This window comes from Kogia breviceps, chromosome 14, assembly GCF_026419965.1.
Source record: "Kogia breviceps isolate mKogBre1 chromosome 14, mKogBre1 haplotype 1, whole genome shotgun sequence".
Lineage (NCBI taxonomy): Eukaryota > Metazoa > Chordata > Mammalia > Artiodactyla > Physeteridae > Kogia > Kogia breviceps.
In genome coordinates, this window is record NC_081323.1 from 63,291,339 (window position 1) to 63,308,951 (window position 17,613).

Sequence of the window (17,613 nt, forward strand, 5' to 3'; positions counted from 1 at the left end):
GTGTATATATACCACATCTTCTTTAAACATTCCTCTGTCGATGGACGTTGAGGTCGCTTCCATGTCTTGGCTATTGTAAACAATGCTTCAGTGAACATTGGGGGGGCATGTATCTTTTTGAATTATGGCTTTCTCTGGATATATGCCCAGGAGTGGGATTGCTGGGTCGTATGGTAGTTCTATTTTTAGGTTTTTAAGGAACCTCCATGCTGTCCTCCATTGTGGTTGTACCAGTTTACATTCCCACCAACAGTGTAGGAGGGTCTCCAGCATTTATTGTTTGTAGGCTTTTTGGTGATGGCCATTCTGACCAGTGTGAGGTGATACCTCATTGTAGTTTTGAATTGCATTTCTCTGATAATTAGTGTTGTTGAGCCTCTTTTCATGTGCTTTTTGGCCATCTGTATATCTTCTGGAGAAATGTCTGTTTAGCTCTTTTGCTCATTTTTTTTTTCTTTTTTTTTTGTGGTACGCGGGCCTCTCACTGCTGTGGCCTCTCCCGTTGCGGAGCGCAGCGGCCATGGCTCACGGGCCCAGCCGCTCCGCGGCACGTGGGATCTTCCCGGACCGGGGCACGAACCCGTGTCCCCTGCATCGGCAGGCGGACTCTCAACCACTGCGCCACCAGGGAAGCCCTGCCCATTTTTTGATTGGGTTTTTGTTTTTGTTTTTTGACAGAGATGCATGAGCTAGCTGTTTGTAAATTTTGGAGATTAATCCTTTGTTGGTTGCTTCATTTGCAGATATTTTCTTCCATTCTGTGGGTTGTCTTTTCATTTTGTTTATGGTTTCCTTTGCTGTGCAAAAGCATTTAAGTTTCATTAGGTCGCAGTTGTTTGTTTTAATTTTGATTATTCTAGGAGGTGGATCCCAAAAGATATTGCTGCGATTTATGTCAAAGACTGTTCTACGTATGTTTTCCTCTAGGAGTTTTTATAGTATCCAGTCTTACATTTAGGTCCTTAATCCATTTTGAGTTTACAACTTATTCATCTTATTCAACTGCAACATTATGCCTGTCAGTCAGTAACTCCCCACTTGCCCCTCCCCCTGACTCTACTAACCACCATTCCAGGCTTTGGTTCTCCAAGTTTGACTATTTCATATGCCTCATGTAAGTGGAATCATACAGTAGCTGTCCTTGTGACTGGCTTATTTCACCTAGCATAGAGTCCTCAGCATTCATCCATGTTTCCACATGTCAGAATTTCCTTCTTTTAAAAGGCTTGAATATTCCATTGTAGGGATGCACCCCATTTTTTATCCATTCACGGAGATTAGGTTATTCACATCTTCCCTGTTGTGAACAGTGCTGCAGTGAACATGGGGGTGCAGAGAGATTTCTTCCAGATCCTGATTTCTATTCTTTTGGATAAATACTTATTCTACCCTAGAAGCCTTGGCTCAAAGCCAGGAAGACACTTGCCTAAGGAAAGGCAGCTCGTTAGTGGCTCCATGTGGGGTGAGCCCTCCTGCCCCCGCCACAGCGCTGTGAGGGCCGAGCGATCATCCCCGTGTGGCAGGCAGCCCAGGGCACGAGGCTCAAGGGCAGCGAGCAGAGCCCGTTGGTGGGGGACCCCGGGGGTGTCCTGGCTCAGAGGCCCCGCCCTCACCCGCTGTGCTACTCCACACACAGGTGCCTTTGGTGAAACGAAATGAAATGCCAGAGTCCTGGCCCCGCTGTCTCGTAACTGTCCCCTCGCACCAGCCAGGCTCCCGCCTCTCCCAGGGCCTCCCAGGAGCCAGCTCTGGGACCACGGGCTGTGGTCACTGTGGGCAGAGGTCCTCCGGGCCTCGCACACCATGCCCAGTGATGACCGCAGCCACGGGCACAGGAGCAACTGGCTGGACCCCTGACCCCGGACTGTGTGAGGGGAGGCCAGTGGTCTGCAATGACCTTTACACCTGAGCCCACCAGCACACCTGTAATCAACAGCCCCTCAAAGATTCCTTCCAGCATCTTCTTCCCATCCTCTAAGTGGCGTTCAGGGGTCAAGAGGCTTTTGGTAATGTGAGTGTTTGGGAGGAAGAGAGGGCTGTGGTGGCTTTGGGCCCGTGGCCAGTGCCATTCTGAAGGAGGTACCCAGAGGATTTGGAGCAGCTCCAGCTTTGTTCAAGGTCAGATGCTTCTCTTCCCTCCATGCACAGAAGATAAGCACACCCTGGCTCCCATGGGAGAAGGTGGTGACTAGAAGGATTTTTCATTTTATTATCTTACTGAGATGTCGTCCCAGATGGGAAATGAGGGACATCTCACTGAGCACAGTGTCTAGGTCCCTAAAAGGCGTGAAAATCAACTCGTGTAAACCAAACCACTCCTGAGATACAGGAAGCAAGTGGCCATTTCAGGGACCCCTGCGGGGACCATTCCTCTTTGCATATGACCCGTTCCTTTGCTTATCTGGACTGGGCCTGGAGACAGCTGGTGGTGATCCTGGATCTGCCACTTACTAGCTGGTGGCTGTGTCCTCCCTGAGCCTCGGGGCTCAGCTCTAGCTGGGCTCTGTCTTCCCTTGCAGAGTCCTCTAGGACTCACGTCGGGAAAGCCCTTGGCACGGAGCCTGATGCCACAGAGACAGTCGGGATGTGCGAACAACCTTCAATCTTTATTTTTTAAAAGCATTTTGTATAAGTGAGATATTTATGATCAATGTTTTCTCTTATGTCTCTTTTTTATATTTTCTGTCAGCTGTGATCTCACCATTTAGAGGCAGTTATTATTCCATTACCAAGTCGTGTTGATTCTACTTTCTATTCAAATTTCAGTCTGTGGTAGACAGAATGACACACACCCCCAAATTCTGCACCCTAACCCCTGGAACCTATAAATGTGTCCCCTTACATGGCAAAGGGGACTCAGTAGATTTAAGGACTGGGGCAGAGGGGAGATATCCAGGTGGGTCCAGTGTGATCACATTGTCTTTATAAGGAGGAGGCAGGAGGGTCAGAGGGAAAGAGAGTTGAAGATGCTGCCCTGATTGCTTTGAAGATGGAGGCAGGGGCCACGAGCCGAGGCCAGCAGGCGGCCTGAAGGGGCTGGGAAGGGCCAGGAAGGATTCTCCCTTGGAGCTTCCAAGAGGTACACCTTGAATGTAGCCTCATAAGACCCATTTGGGACTTCTGGCCTCCAGAACTGTAAGATAGCACAGGATGTTGTTTTAAGCCACCAAGTGTGTGGTAATATGTTACAGCAGCCGTGGGAAATAAGACAGAGTCCACCACCTCTGCATTCACAGCCCCAGCCCAGGCTCCTGCGCATGCCTGGAGCAGCGGCCTTGGCATCGGGCACTTCCCGGTGCAACCAGATCATGGAGCCCCCACCGCCGAGAGCCCTTCACCCTCCGGCTGCTCCCTCCCTGCCTCCCCCCCGTGCTCCGGTGCCCAGAGCCTCCTGGCCGCAAGCTTCACCCAGGCTGGCCCCCTACGCCCGCTCTCTGGCACTTCCTGCCATGCCCCAGGCTCCCTGCTCAGGGAAGCTCTGGTGGCATATGTAACCTAAGTCTTTGAACGTGTGATGTTTTTAACCCCATTTGGACTGTGAGCTCCACGGGTCCTGGGAGAATCCATTTCATTCACCGTTTATCCCCAGTGCCTTGCACAGTGCTTGGCCCACGTGGGTGTGCCAAGATTCACGGATGTGAACAAATGTATCCTTCAGGTATTTTCTGTACACGACGGGGTTACAGCCTCCCTACTGTGCTTTAACCTGTGTTGGAATCATACGCCCTTACGGGCTCATAAACGCACTCCCGTGCCCCTGTGCGTACCGGCTGCTGCTGTCTCGTGGTTATAGGTGTATTTTCACTAGTATATCCAGTATCAGTGATCCTTGCATTGGACGCATAAGTTGTTCCGTATGTTTTGGCTCTTTTACATACTGCTGTCGTAAACGCCCTTACAGTTGGACACTGGCAGACATGATTCCCTCTCTGGTGTTTGTACATCTTTTATGACTTTAAAGGCAGTGTTCTCCCAAGCATTTTCTTTCTTGGACTTTGAAATGTGCCTTTGCTGGAAGATCAATGAAGATGGTGAGAAGACAGCCGGGGCCAGAACCGTCTTTCGCTGACTTTAAAAGCGGGTCCAGAGCTGCGGCCCCAGAGCTGTGCTGGGCGCTGTTGACGGACAGGAAGTTCACACGACAACGTGGACGCCCCTCCCCATTTCTCCACACCGCTCTTGCCACCCAGCCAGGCAGCAGCCATGCCCCGGAGGCCACTCCCGCCGTCCACCCCACCCCCAGCCCCAGCTGCCCTGCCTGTAGCTACTGGCACTTGGAACCCTGACTTAACCCGATTCTCCCCGCTCTGCCTGTCTTACAGTGACGTCACCCCTCCCGGAGAACCGCTGACCAAGAACAGCCGGCCCAAAGTGGCTTCCCGCTTCCCCAAGCTGTCCCGAGGTCACCCCAGGGAGACGCGCAACGTGGAGCCCCAGAGCGGCGACCTCTGACCTCGACGGCCACCCAGACTCGGGCCCTACGTGCTGCGCCAGCTGCCTCCACCCCGGCCACGGCAGCTGGCCCCTTCCACCTCGGAGGGACAACCTGTCCCCCCAGGGAGCACACCTTCCCCGCCGGCCGCGTGGCACCCTGATTAAACTGGGCCGTGTGAGAGCAGGGCAGCTCCTCGCTGGACAAACGCAGACACGTGGGCCCTGCTCTCCCTGGGCCCTGCCCTGGGCCATGAGGGCCAGCAGGAGGGTGGGCGCTGGGTTGGGCTCGGAGCCCCCTGGTTGAGATGCACAAGTCTGATATCTCAGTTAGTCAGAAGGTTCATTGAGAAACCCCCTCTTAACTCTTGCCCACGTGGGAATTCGAATGACTGTGGGGTTTTTTTTCCCCCGTTTAATGTAATTGCCTGCTACAACCTATGGACGTGAAGGGTTTGGGTGGAGGCTAGTTCCTTTCCATGCACCCCCGACCAGTGGTCAGTACACACCCTAGTTCTTGCCACCATGCTCGAGGGAGACAGTCCTGTGGCCTTCGTGTGAAGGAGCCATTAGAGGGATGCGGAACTGTGGTTCTTGGAGAACTTCCCTACCTCCTTATGGTTGATTCTGGAAGGACCAGCCCCTGTAGGAAACCTGAGGCCCCCTAGGCCCATGTGCACCTGGTCAGGCAAGCCATCAGCAGCAACCCAGTGAGCCATATTGGAGAGCCCCGGGCTATCCAGGAGTCGGTGGCCTTGGCCTCGAAATCCTAGAGGAGAGCCCTCAGGCTGTTAGAGACTCAGCTCTGGGAAGCATTCCAGAAGGTTCCGTGGGCCTCGGGCTTTCAGACCTGGCTCCGAGGCGCTCAGCGTGGCTCTCTGTGAACTTGGGCACAAGTGTCCACTCTGCACAGATCACGATCATTTCCTAAAGACGAGGGTGTGCGGCACGGCCTCTGTCAGCCAGCACGCTGTCAGCAGGAGCAGGGCCCTGTGTGCCCTGAGACCAGTCCTTCTACCCTCTCCCATTCAGAGCGGGGCCCTGGCAGGTCGCCCCAGGGGACCACAGCCATTTGGCCAGCTTTAACATCCAGGATCATGGAACTCTCTCCCACCCTGGCCAAGAGCCATCCTCAGCTGCTGATACAAAGAGGCATTTCCTGGGGACAACAGCTGATGTAAATGTGTGTGAAAGATGTCGGTAGAAGGCTAACCACTCATCAGCTTACGGCTGGGTGAGCGGTGTGGGTAATCACTGAGCACTTCCTAGATAGCGGAAAACTCGGGAAGGAATGTCCTGGAAGGTTTGTGCTGCGTGTTCCTCCCATCAGCCAAAAGGAAACTTATCAGAGCAGCTGAGCAGAGCTGAGGTCATCTACGCGCTGCCCTCCGGATACTCGGAGGAGGCCCGAGTGACTTCTGAGGGAACATTCCGCCAGGTGAGTGAAACAAGCCGGCTGTTCTCCGCAGATGGAGTGGGGAGTGTGTGTCTGGGGGCCCTGCTGTCAGCTCGTGGGGGTCGGAGGACCCGAGGGACGCCGTGTCCTAGAAAGGCAACGTGGTTTCTCTCTTCCGCGTGTGCCGAGGGAGCCACTGCACGTGCACTTTGTTGGAATCCCGAGTCCCCCAGCACTGCCTTGAACACAGAGCCCTCCTCGACGAGATCCTCCGGGACTGTCTGGAAGCTCCAGCTGCCCCAGATCCCAGCCCCCCGCATTTGGGTCCCTCCACAGCAGTCAGTTTGATGCCAGCTGACAGGCTGCACAGCCGGATCTGTTCCCAAGGTGTCTCCTCTCTGGTTGTACTAGACCCAGAATGGAACCACTGCCCCGACACCCCCCAGGGCCAAGGGTTCCGATCAGCCAGCCTTTTCTGGCGCCTGACCCGAAACACATCTGAGTGCGAGTCTGGTCTCGCCTTCTCCAGCCACCCCACCAGGAGCCAGCTTTGACATTCTGTGCACGGAGTTAAAAAAAAAAAAAGAGCCAAACAAACAAAAAAACGCACCCATAGCTACGGCGGACAGATGCTGAGCTGGGAGATACAAATGCACTCGCAGCCCATATTTTAAAAGGAGAAACTCTGCCTCCCCATTTTTTAAAGCTTAATTTTTCACGGAAAACTTGCCCTGCTCTCCCAAAACGTGGATTGTATAAAGCATGCTCCTGGGGGCCCCACGGGGACCCTCCACGCTGCTTGCTATCTGTACCGCCATTTTTGTGCTCCTGCAGAAACCCTGATCTTCAATTGCTTTGATTTCAGCTCAGACACACATGTGACATGCACATTACAGCACCTCCTCAAAGCCTTAACTTTGGAATCACATGGAATGTTCTGCAGTGATTAGCCCATCCAGCTGCTCAAAATACTCCTGCCCTGCTCTCCAGGGTGGTGGGATGGACTTAGAAGGGGCAGACTCCCCAGCTCCTAGAGAAAGAATAAAACAACGAGGTCCAGGCAGACTCCCCAGCTCCTAGAGAAAGAATAAAACAACGAGGTCCAGGTCGAGATCCGGGACAGAAAATGCCAGCCTCTGAGGATGTGTCATCATCTGCCCATCAACCCAAATCCAGTTCAGAGGGTGGGAAATCCCCTGGGACCCATCGCAGGGAAAGACAGCCCTTCAGAAAGGAGCAGTTGGGCTTCCCTGGTGGCGCAGTGGCTGAGAGTCCGCCTGCCAATGCAGGGGACACGAGTTCGTGCCCCGGTCCGGGAAGATCCCACATGCCACGGAGCGGCTGGGCCCGTGAGCCATGGCTGCTGATCCTGCGCGTCCGGAGCCTGTGCTCTGCAACGGGAGAGGCCATAACAGTGAGAGGCCCGCGTACCGCAAAAAAAAAAAAAAAGGAGCAGTTGACATTGCTTCTCTCTCCTTGATCAAATTAGAAGATTGTTTGGAGCCTCCAAAGTTGGCGTCTGAGAGAGGAAGCCGCCCCCCATTCTGAAAGGAACTGAAGGGCCCGTTTCTCTAGCAGGCCTTGACCCTCTGGTACCCCACCTGTACGGGGAGGGAGAGGCCCCTCCAGGTCCCCTCTGCAAAGCCAGGCTCTCTGCTCAGCGGCAGCTTCAGCCAGAACGGGCCACAGCATCTGCCAGGTCCATCTCTGCCATCCTCTTGTTTGCTCCCTCCTTTTCCCCCAGATAAAGGAGACCCAGGAAAAGCAGGGCTGGACAGAGACATCTCTCCTTAAAAGAGAAAACCAAAGCTCCCAGGAAGGGCAGACCGAGGCTGGTGTAAACCTCGCCCAGAAGCGAGCTTTCCCAGCTCCTACTCCTGCAGCTGGTCTGGAATCCTGGCTTGAAACAACCCAGCATCTCTCCACAGTCAGGCCCTGGGGGAGGCAGCGGTTTTCCTGAAAGAGGCTGTTAAACCCCACGGTGGTCGCCTTTAACACCATCACCAGGCCCATCCAAGGGCTTCCTGGCTACAAAAGGCATCACCTGATTGAGTTGCAGAGACAGTACCATCTTGTGAGACCTGGCAAGAGGCGTGAAGTGTTGAGGCGGAGGGACGTGGACCAGTGTTTGTGGACAAGGTCTGGTCACACAGCATGGGGCCTACTGAGATGTGTTCTTTGATAACCGCTGGTGCCGGGCGTGCTGTGCCTTTAAAACAACAGAGGCAGTCGAAGCTGTTTCGGTCTGTCGGTGGGATTGATAACACAGCTGCAGCTAATGCCCAGAGGCAGCAGGCACTGGAGGCCCAAGAATTAATCCCCAGGTTTTGGGCTCAGAATCAGGAAACAGGAGTGAAGACCCACCCGCCAGCCCAGTTGACCCGAAACACTCCTAACACCCTGAACTTGGGCTCTGCGGCCCCAGGCAAGCCGGTGGCCTGCCCTCCTCTTTTTCTCCCATTTCCTCAGGAGACAGTTTGCCCACTGGAGGACCAGGTCACAGGGTTTCAGGCCTTGGTCCCCCACACCACCTGCTCACCCTCACAGGGGGTGCCGCCAGCTGGCCCCTCACCCGGAGGCCAGGCCCTGACCTCGGGCCCCTGCAGACCTCTCCTAACAAGTCACATCTGGCATCCTTCCTTCATCCCTCAGCCTGGCAACTTGGTACCAGCGCCCATTCATGGGAGGTGCTCTCCCCCAAAGGGGCCACCTCTCCTGGGCGTGTCACCGACAGTAAAGAACAGGCTGGATTCTCAGCCTCGAGCTGCGTGGGCATCCCCGCAGGGCCTGCCTGGGAGCATCAGATCAGCTAAGAGGCACCCTAGAAGGAGCACGCCCTGCTCGAGCTTCAACCCCAAAGGCAATAACTGTCTTGACCCTGTCTCGCTGTTTCCCTCGAGACACTGCCACCCACACTGGACCTTCCCGCACGCTGGGCGCTTCTGGCACGCAGGCGTCTGCTCACGAGCAAGGCCTTTTGCAACGATCATTTTTCACAGTATTGTGTATTGTTTCATTAAAGCTAACATTAAATGCTGTTCAGATTGGCTTCTGTGCTAATTTTGCACAATCGTAGCACTGTATATTTTATCTAACATTCCCATGCCAAAAAATTCATTTTTCATGTCTCCCTAACACGTGGTCTTGATTACGTTTCTAAAATAAAACTTCAGCTACTGGATCGATAGAAGTGAGGGTGGAGCCTTGCCGATCTCCGTGCTCTGAGCAGAGCAGCTGTCTCCTCATCCCACAGTGACTCAAACGCCCCTGCTCAGTTCATGGCGGGATTTCTGACCTTCCCTTCCTCCATGCCCATTGCTGTGGATGGGCCCGATTTGGGTAGTTCTCAAGTCTGTCAAGGAGCCCTTACTTTCATCTCTAAATCCTAACAACCACATTAAATGGGTTTCCTTATCTACCCAATCAGTTTAGGAAGAGAAGTGGAAAAAAAAAAATCTGGTTTCTCTAAAAGATGGTTGAGCCTATAGCAAGGATGAGCAACCCCACTCGAAGGACAGGCTGGAACCATGAGTGTTTCGAGGTCCAGGGATTCACTTCTTACTGGCACGTAAATGTTTTGCCATCATCACTGAAAACCACTAGCTGACCCGCCCAGGCTCCCCGCCTGCCCTTGAATCCCATCAGGTCTGCCTCCTGCCGTCATGAACTGCAAGGGGAGAAGCCATGCACCTCCGACGATTCTTTCCGCCATCACCTGAGACTAGACAAGGGGACGCCCTTGCAAAAACTGGGGCTCAGGACATGGAAGGTTACAAAATGGGGGAATCACACATTTGCACCCAGAGTTGCTAGCCCCTCCAGAGATGAGCTGGAGAACAGGCATAGCCAGGAGTGAGGGGGTGCTGGATTTTTTATTATCCAGGAGTCATCCTAGAAAGAATGTTTGCCTCTGCAGCCTTAGTGGCACCATCCCTGGCGTTGCCATTTGGTAGAACACTTTGCTTAACTCATCAGATGCCCACTTCTTAGAGGAGGGAGTCTTTTGACTACAGGCGCCATGGTGACCCAGCCGGAGTCACCCACGATCGGGTCCCAGTGAGCCGTCTGTCGCAGGGAACAAGGCGACAAATCTAGAGTCTAGTGTCTGGATGTGAGGCCTAGAAGCCCGCGGATTCACTCTGAAACACGTAGTATTACCTTAACTACCCTGTTCTGTTAAGGTTTACACAATAGAATTTTTAAACAAATGTGTTTAATTTTCTAAAATCTCTTGTATTAAAATTTTCTTTTGGAATAAGCTGTGGTAATTTTGTTACAATCTGGTTGAGACACACCTCTTTACAACTGACAACATTAAAACAGTGACATTTTCTAAATTAGATACTCGGTTTATGGTCTCTCTGATTCTTTGTGTCCGTTCTTTTTTCAGCAGTTGGGGATTAGGTGAACTCTCAATATACGTGTTATAAAAACTTCCAGAAAGGTCCTTCACCATTGCACATGTTACCCTGAACCAGAGGATTTGATTGGACGAACATCACTTGTATTTGAAGTGGAGCAAAACCCTATTTTGAGTTATTAGGCAGGTCTGTATTAATTGGAGACGCAGAATCAAAATTCTGTACAGAAGAAAAAAAGCCCCTCCTATTCATTCACTCAGAAACAGTTATTGGGCACCTACTGTATACCATCATGTGAGGCACTGGGCATGCAGCAATGACCAAGACAGAAAAGACCCCTGCCATTTTGGACTAACATTCCAAGTAAGGCAGATATACAATAATATGTATATTTCTTCCTATCTTTCTCTCCATCCATCTATCTGTCTATACACACACACACTTAAAGTCAGCCATCCGGATAATTAGACTGCAGTAAGCGCCATGAAGGAATAAGCAAGGCTTGGAGGAAGGATCTCCTGTACATAGTCCAGGCCAGGCTTTCTCACCCTCAGCGCTGCCGACATTTGGGGCTGGACAATTCTGTGTCAAGGGGACTGTCCTGTCACTGTAAGATGGTCAGCAGCCCTGGCCTCTACCCACTAAATGCCCCTACAACCTTTTCCATACTGACAACCAGAAATGTCTCCAGATTTGACCACACGTCCCCGGAGGGAGGAATGGTCCCCCCTTGAGAACCATGAGGCTATACCAAGGGGTTCTCTTGGCAGATGTGACATTTAAGCTGTGACCTGAAGCATGAGAAAGAAATACTACACTGTCCCCTGCACCCCACCCCAAATTTACATTGGCTTAAAAATTCATACCCTATAGCAAGGTACGTAACCTTTTTAACCAGGATGATAAGAGCCTAGGCATAAGGTCAGTATATACAAGTCATACCCGCAAATCCTGGGGAGATTCTGCTCAAGGCCCCACGAAGGGTGCACTGCAGACTGCTGAGCCCAGTGCTGTGGGAAGGGCACTCCCGGGCTGATAAAACAGGAGAAGGGGTGGGACCAACGCTGGATTTTGAGGGTGCGTACATGGATCGCACTGCGTCCTGTGCTCTACAGCCTCCAGGTTACTTAACCCTGTGCCAACCCAGTGTATCCTGTATTTGAACAGATGAGAAAACTATGCACAGGTTGAGTGCTGGCCCGAGGTCCCCCAGCCTCAAGGTAGAAAAGAAACAGAGGACTGTTTCCACCGTGCCCACAGCCTGGACTGTCTTGGCCACACTCTAATCTGTCCTGGTCTCCCCTCCCTCACTTCCAGTACGTAACAAACTCCCCGATAATCCTCAACCTCTCCTCCCAGCTTCCCAGCCATCTCCAAGCATGGCTATCTCCCAAGGGCCCTATTCACTCAAGCTCCCCCAAGGAAAGGCTGTCTTTTTTATTCTCCCTCAATCCATATTCCCAATTCTCAATTTCCCTGCTTCAAACCACTTTGCCTCCTTAAAAACATCAATTCCTGTGACGCTCATGCCATGCACCTGTAACACTCTTTATGCCAACGCTTGGACTTGTATATTGACCTCCGAGCTGCTTCTCACTCACTGATGATTAATGCCTCACTCAGGGGCCCCTCCATCCCCTCCAGCCACACCCCGCATCTCGCTTCTCTGAGCTTCTTCCTCTCCAGAGGCTATTCCTCTGGGCCACTTGCAGCTCTTCTAGACCAACGCGGCGGCCGTCACTGCACCACCTCTGTAATCTTGACGTCAGATTCTCTGCTCTGATCCACTCTGACCCCCCAGCACTTTGCTCTAGTGCCCTCACAGCAACAACTGTTCAAATTTTTCAGGCCTGCAATCTGTCATTTTTAAAAACCTGTCCTCCTCACATACTCTTGCCAAGCACCCCCGTCCCAGTGCTGGTTCTGTGGGATCATCGCTCCCTTCGGGGACATCTGTGATTCCCCTGCCCCTCTTCCACACTTACTTGGCAAAAACCCAGCCCTAGTCAAGCCCAACTGACAAGCTAGTCTAAAAGCCAGTACTACTTGTAACTTTGGTTTGTAACTCCACATTTTGTTTTCTTCATAATTTAAGAGACGCATTTTAAAAAATGATTATGTTTGAGAGCACACAATGTACAAAGATGTATAAAGGGGTGGGGATGGAGCTGTAAAGGAGAAGGGTTTCTTTGTTACTAAAGTTAAGCTGATGTAAATTCAAATCATTATTCAAAGTAACTTTAGGTTGTTAAATGTAATCCTCATGGTAATCACAAAGAAAACAGCTAGAGAATATACACAAAAGGAGATGGGAAAGGAACAGTTCATGACAAAAAACCAAACACCAAAGACAGCAATGCATGGAATAAGGGACAAAAAAGCTATAAGGCATATAGAAAATGAATAGCAATGACAGAATAAGTCCCTCCTTATCAGTAATTAAATTTAAATGGATTAAACTTTCCAACCAAGACAAAGATTGGCAGAAAGAATAAAAACACATGATCCAACTATATTTTGTCTACAGGAGATTCACTTTAGATCTAAAACCACAAATAGATTTAAAGTGAAAGTATGGAAAAAGATATTCCATGCAAATAGTAACCAAACGAGGAGTGGCTGTACAATATCAGACAAAATAGATTTTAATGAAAGTTTCAATACAGGAAGAAGATATAACAATTATAAACATTTATGCACCTAATAATAATTATCAAAAAATAGAAAGCAAAAACTTACAGAATTGAACAGAGAAACAGACAGTTCTACAATTATAGCTGGTGACTTCAATAACCCACTCTCAATAATGGACAGAACGACCAGACAGAAGATAAGTAAGGAAATAGAGGATTTCACCCAATAAGCCAACTAAATCTAACAGACATGCACAGAGCACTCTACCCAATAGTAGCAGCATATACATGCTTCTAAAGTGCACATGGGACATTTTCCAGGACAGACCATATGTTAGGCCACAAGTCTCAACAGATTCTAAAAGACAGATTTCATACAAAGTGTCCTCTCCAACCTGATGGGATAAAGTTAGAAATCAATAACAGAAGGAAAATGGAAAAATCACAGATTTGTGAAAAACAATACAAACAACCAATGGATCAAAGAAATCACAAGGGAAATTAGAAAATACTTCAAGACAAATGAAAATGAAAACACGACATACCAAAACCTATGGGGTGCAGCAAAAGCAATGCCAAGGGAGAAATTTATAGCTATAAATACCTATATTAAAAAACTGGAAAGACCTAAATCAGCACTCTCATCTTACAACTTCAGGAACTAGAAAAAAAACAAACTAAACTCAGAGTTAGCGGAAGGAAGGAAATAATAAAAATTAGAGCAGAAATAAAATAGAGAGTGGAAAAGCAAAAGAGAAAATTCATGAAAGTTGTTGAAATGTATCAACAAAATTGACAAACCTTTAGCTAGATGGACCAATGAAAAAAGAAGTTTCGATTTACTAAAATCAAATGAAAATGGGGACATTGTTCATGGCACTCATAATCCTTTTATTTCTGTAGAATCAGTAGATTACTACTGATTCTACAGAAATAAAAGGATTATGAGTACCATGAACAATTTTATGCCAGCAAGTTGGATAACCTAGATGAAATGGACAAATTTCTAGAAACACAAACCTACCAAGACTGGATCAAAGAAATAGAAAATCTGAATAAACGTATGTATAACTAGTAAGAAGATTGAATTAGTAATCAATCTCCGCAGAAAGGAAAGTTCTGGACCTGATGACTTCACTGGTGAATTCTGCCAAACATTTAAAGAACTAATGCCAATCCTCAAACTTTTCCAAAAAATTGAAGAAGAGGGACTTCTCACTCATTCTATGAGGGCAGTATTACCCTGATACAAAGGCAGACAAAACAACTACAAAATAAAACTACAAACAATATCCCTGGTGAACACTGATGCAAAAATCCTCAACAAAACACTAACAAAGAATTCAGCAGCATATTAAAAATATTATACACCATGACCAAGTGGGATTTATTCCTGGAATGCAAAAATGGTTCAGCATGTGAAAATTGATTAATATAATATGCCACATGAACAGAATGAAAGGGGAAAAAACCCACTTGATCATCTCAATAGATGCAGAAAAGGCATTTGACAAAATTCAACACCCTTACATAATAAAAACACTCAACAAACTAGGAATAGAAGGAACATACCTCAACATAATAAAAACCATATATTAAAAAAAAAAAAAAAACAGCAGGGCTTCCCTGGTGGCGCAGTGGTTGAGAATCTGCCTGCTAATGCAGGGGACACGGGTTCGAACCCTGGTCTGGGAGGATCCCGCATGCTGCCAAGCAACTGGGCCCATGAGCCACAACTACTGAGCCTGCGCGTCTGGAGCCTGTGCTCCGCAACAAGAGAGGCCACGATAGTGAGAGGCCCTCACACCACAATGAAGAGTGGCCCCTGCTTGCCACAACTGGAGAAAGCCCTCGCACAGAAACGAAGACCCAACACAGCAAAAATAAAATTAATTAATTAATAATAAAAACTCCTACCCCCAACATCTTCTAAAAAAAAAAAAAAAAAAAGCACAGCAAACACCACATATATTCAGCAGTGAAAGACTGAAAACATTTCCTCTAAGAACAAGAACAAGATGAGGGTGTCCACTTTTGCCACTTCTATTCAAACATAGTACTGGAAGTTCTAACCAGAGCAGTTAGGCAAGAAAAAGAAATAAAAAGCATGCAAATTGAAAAGGAAGAAGTAAAATCCTCTCTATTCATAGACAATAGGATCTTATATATAGAAAACCTTAAAGATTCTGTAAAACAAAACAAACAAAAGCTCCACAACTGTTAGAGATAATAAACAATTTCAGCAAAGTAGCAGGGTACAAAGTCAGCACACAAAAATCAGTTGCATTTCTGTACATTAAATGAATAATCTGAAAGGAAAATTATGAAAACAGTTCAACTCACAATAGCATCAAAAAGAATACTTCGGTATTAACCAAAGAGGTAAAAGACTTGTACAATAAACTATAAAACATTGCTGAAAGAAATTAGAGAAGACATAAATAAATGGAAACACATACCATGTGTAATCTTCATGAATTAGAAGATTTAATATTGTTAAGATGTCACTACCCAAAGTGATTGACTGATTGAATGCAATTGCTATCAAAATCCCAATCATTTTTTTTTGCAGAAATAGGAAAAATCCATTTTAAAATTCATATGGAAGCTCAAGGGACCCAAAATAGCTAAAACAATCTTGAAAAGGAAGAACAAGTCTGGAAGACTCACATTTCTTGATTTCAAAACTTTTAACAAAGCTACAGTCATCAAAACAGTGTGGTAGTGGGACTTTCCTGGCGACCCAGTGGTTAAGACTTTGCCTTCCAACGTGGGCAGTGCAGGTTCAACTCCTGGTTGGGGAGCTAGGATCCCACATGCTCACAGCCAAAGGGCCAAAACATAAAACCATAAGCAACAGTGTAACAAATTCAATAAAAACTTTAAAAATGGTCCACATCAAAAAAAAGTCTTAAAAAAACCCCAAAAAACAGTGCAGTAGTGGCATGAAGAAAGATATACAGACAAATAGAATAGAAGAGAGAACCCAGAAATAAACCCTTGCATATATGGCCAAATGATTCATTGACAAGGGTACCAAGACTATTTGATGGAGAAAGGACAGCCTTTTAACAAATGGGAAAACTGGCTGTCCATGTGGAAAAGGAAGTTGGGGCCTTACATAACACCGTATACTAAAATTATCTCAAAAGGGATCAAAGACCTAGGTAAATGTATAAAACTCTTAGAAGAAAACACAGGGGGAAGGCTTCACAACACTGGATTTGACAGTGATTTGTTGAATATGACACCAAAGGCACAAGCAACAAAAGAAAAAATAGATTCAACTTATCAAAAATTTAAAAATTTTGGACATCATAAGACAATATCAACAGAGTAAAAAAGCAACCCAGAGGATGGAAGAAAATACTGGCAAATCAAATTTGTGATAAGGAATTAATACCCAGAATAGGTAGAGAACTCAAAACTCAACCACAACCACAACAACAAAACCCAATTTGAAAATGGTCAAAGGACATGAATAGACAGTTCTCCCAAGATATACAAAGAGCATGTGACCAAAAGCGCATGAAAAGATGCTCAACACCGGTAATCATTACAGAAATGCAAATCAAAATTGTAATGAGATAACACGTCATACACATTTGGATGGCTACCATTTTATTTTTAAAATTTTTTTTATTTTAAAATTTTATTTAGTTTTGGTTGCATTGGGTCTTCATTGCTGCACACAGGCTTTCTCTAGCTGCAGCGAGTGGGGGCTACTCTTCGTTGTGGTGCACAGGTTTCTCATTGCAGTGGCTTCTCTTGTTGCAGAGCACAGGCTCTAGGCGTGCAGGATTCAGTAGTTGTAGCACGCGGGCTCAGTAGTTGTGGCTTGCAGGCTCTAGAACGCAGGCTCAGTAGTTGTGGCAAATGGGCTTAGTTGCTCTGCGGCATGTGGGATCTTCTTGGACCAGGGCTCAAACCCATGTCCCCTGCATTGGCAGGCAGATTCTTAATTTATTTTATTTATTTATTTTTGGCTGTGTTGGGTCTCCGTTGCTGCGTGCAGGCTTTCTCCAGTTGCAGCAAGCAGGGGCTACTCTTTGTTGAGGTGCATAGGCTTCTCATTGCGGTGGCTTCTCTTGTTGCAGCACACAGGCTCTAGGTGTGTGAGCTTCAGTAGTTGTGGCACATGGGTTCAGTAGTTGTGGTTCGCGGGCTATAGAGCGCAGGCTCAGTAACTGTGGCGCACGGGCTTAGTTGCTCCGTGGCTTGTGGGATCTTCCTGGACCAGGGCTCGAACCTGTGTCCCCTGCATTGGCAGGCGGGTTCTTAACCACTGCGCCACCAGGGAAGTCCTGCCAGGTGTACACTTGTTCCTCACTTTCTCTGCTCTGACCCCACTGCTCTGCCAAGACACCCGTGGCACGTTTCAGGAGCAAGAACGTTTTGTAAAGCTAGTGCACTAGCACATCTCCACATCCGCCACCTTAACTTATTTAAAATCCTCACAATCCCACGAGGTGGAGATAACAGATCATCCCCATTCTACCCCATGGGGAAGGGAAGCGCCTTGCAAACCCAAACACTCTGAAGAAGCTCAACAAAGATCCTGGAAGGACAGGGATTGAGACTCAGGCAGATGCTCACCTCTCTGCAGCCTCAGTCTACCTGTCAGGTGGGAACAATGTTGTTCACCTCACAGGGTGGACGGGAGAACCCAGAGAGAGGACAGTTACAGAGCATGAGCGTACAGCAGGTGCTCAATAAATGGTCCTTCCCCCCCCTTGCTGTGGAGACTAGGCAGCCCCATTACAGCATCCCATGGAGGAAACAGGCCCAGAGA

At 48.3% G+C, this 17,613-nt stretch overlaps 2 protein-coding genes across 4 annotated transcripts in view; one reads left to right on the top strand and one right to left on the bottom strand.

Annotated features, from left to right (window-relative positions):
• The window catches only part of SNX29 (sorting nexin 29), a 545,210-nt gene extending 540,751 nt beyond the window's left edge, over positions 1 to 4,459 (top strand). For both annotated transcript variants that reach the window (XR_010836418.1, XM_059038667.2), the window contains one exon: positions 4,323 to 4,459. Coding sequence is in view for 1 of the 2 variants with exons in the window: in XM_059038667.2 (XP_058894650.1) it covers positions 4,323 to 4,452 (130 nt within the window). In the remaining variant the exon portion in view is untranslated. The remainder of the gene's footprint in view (positions 1 to 4,322) is intronic.
• The window catches only part of CPPED1 (calcineurin like phosphoesterase domain containing 1), a 232,896-nt gene that overhangs the window by 14,902 nt on the left and 200,381 nt on the right, over positions 1 to 17,613 (bottom strand). The window lies entirely within an intron of this gene.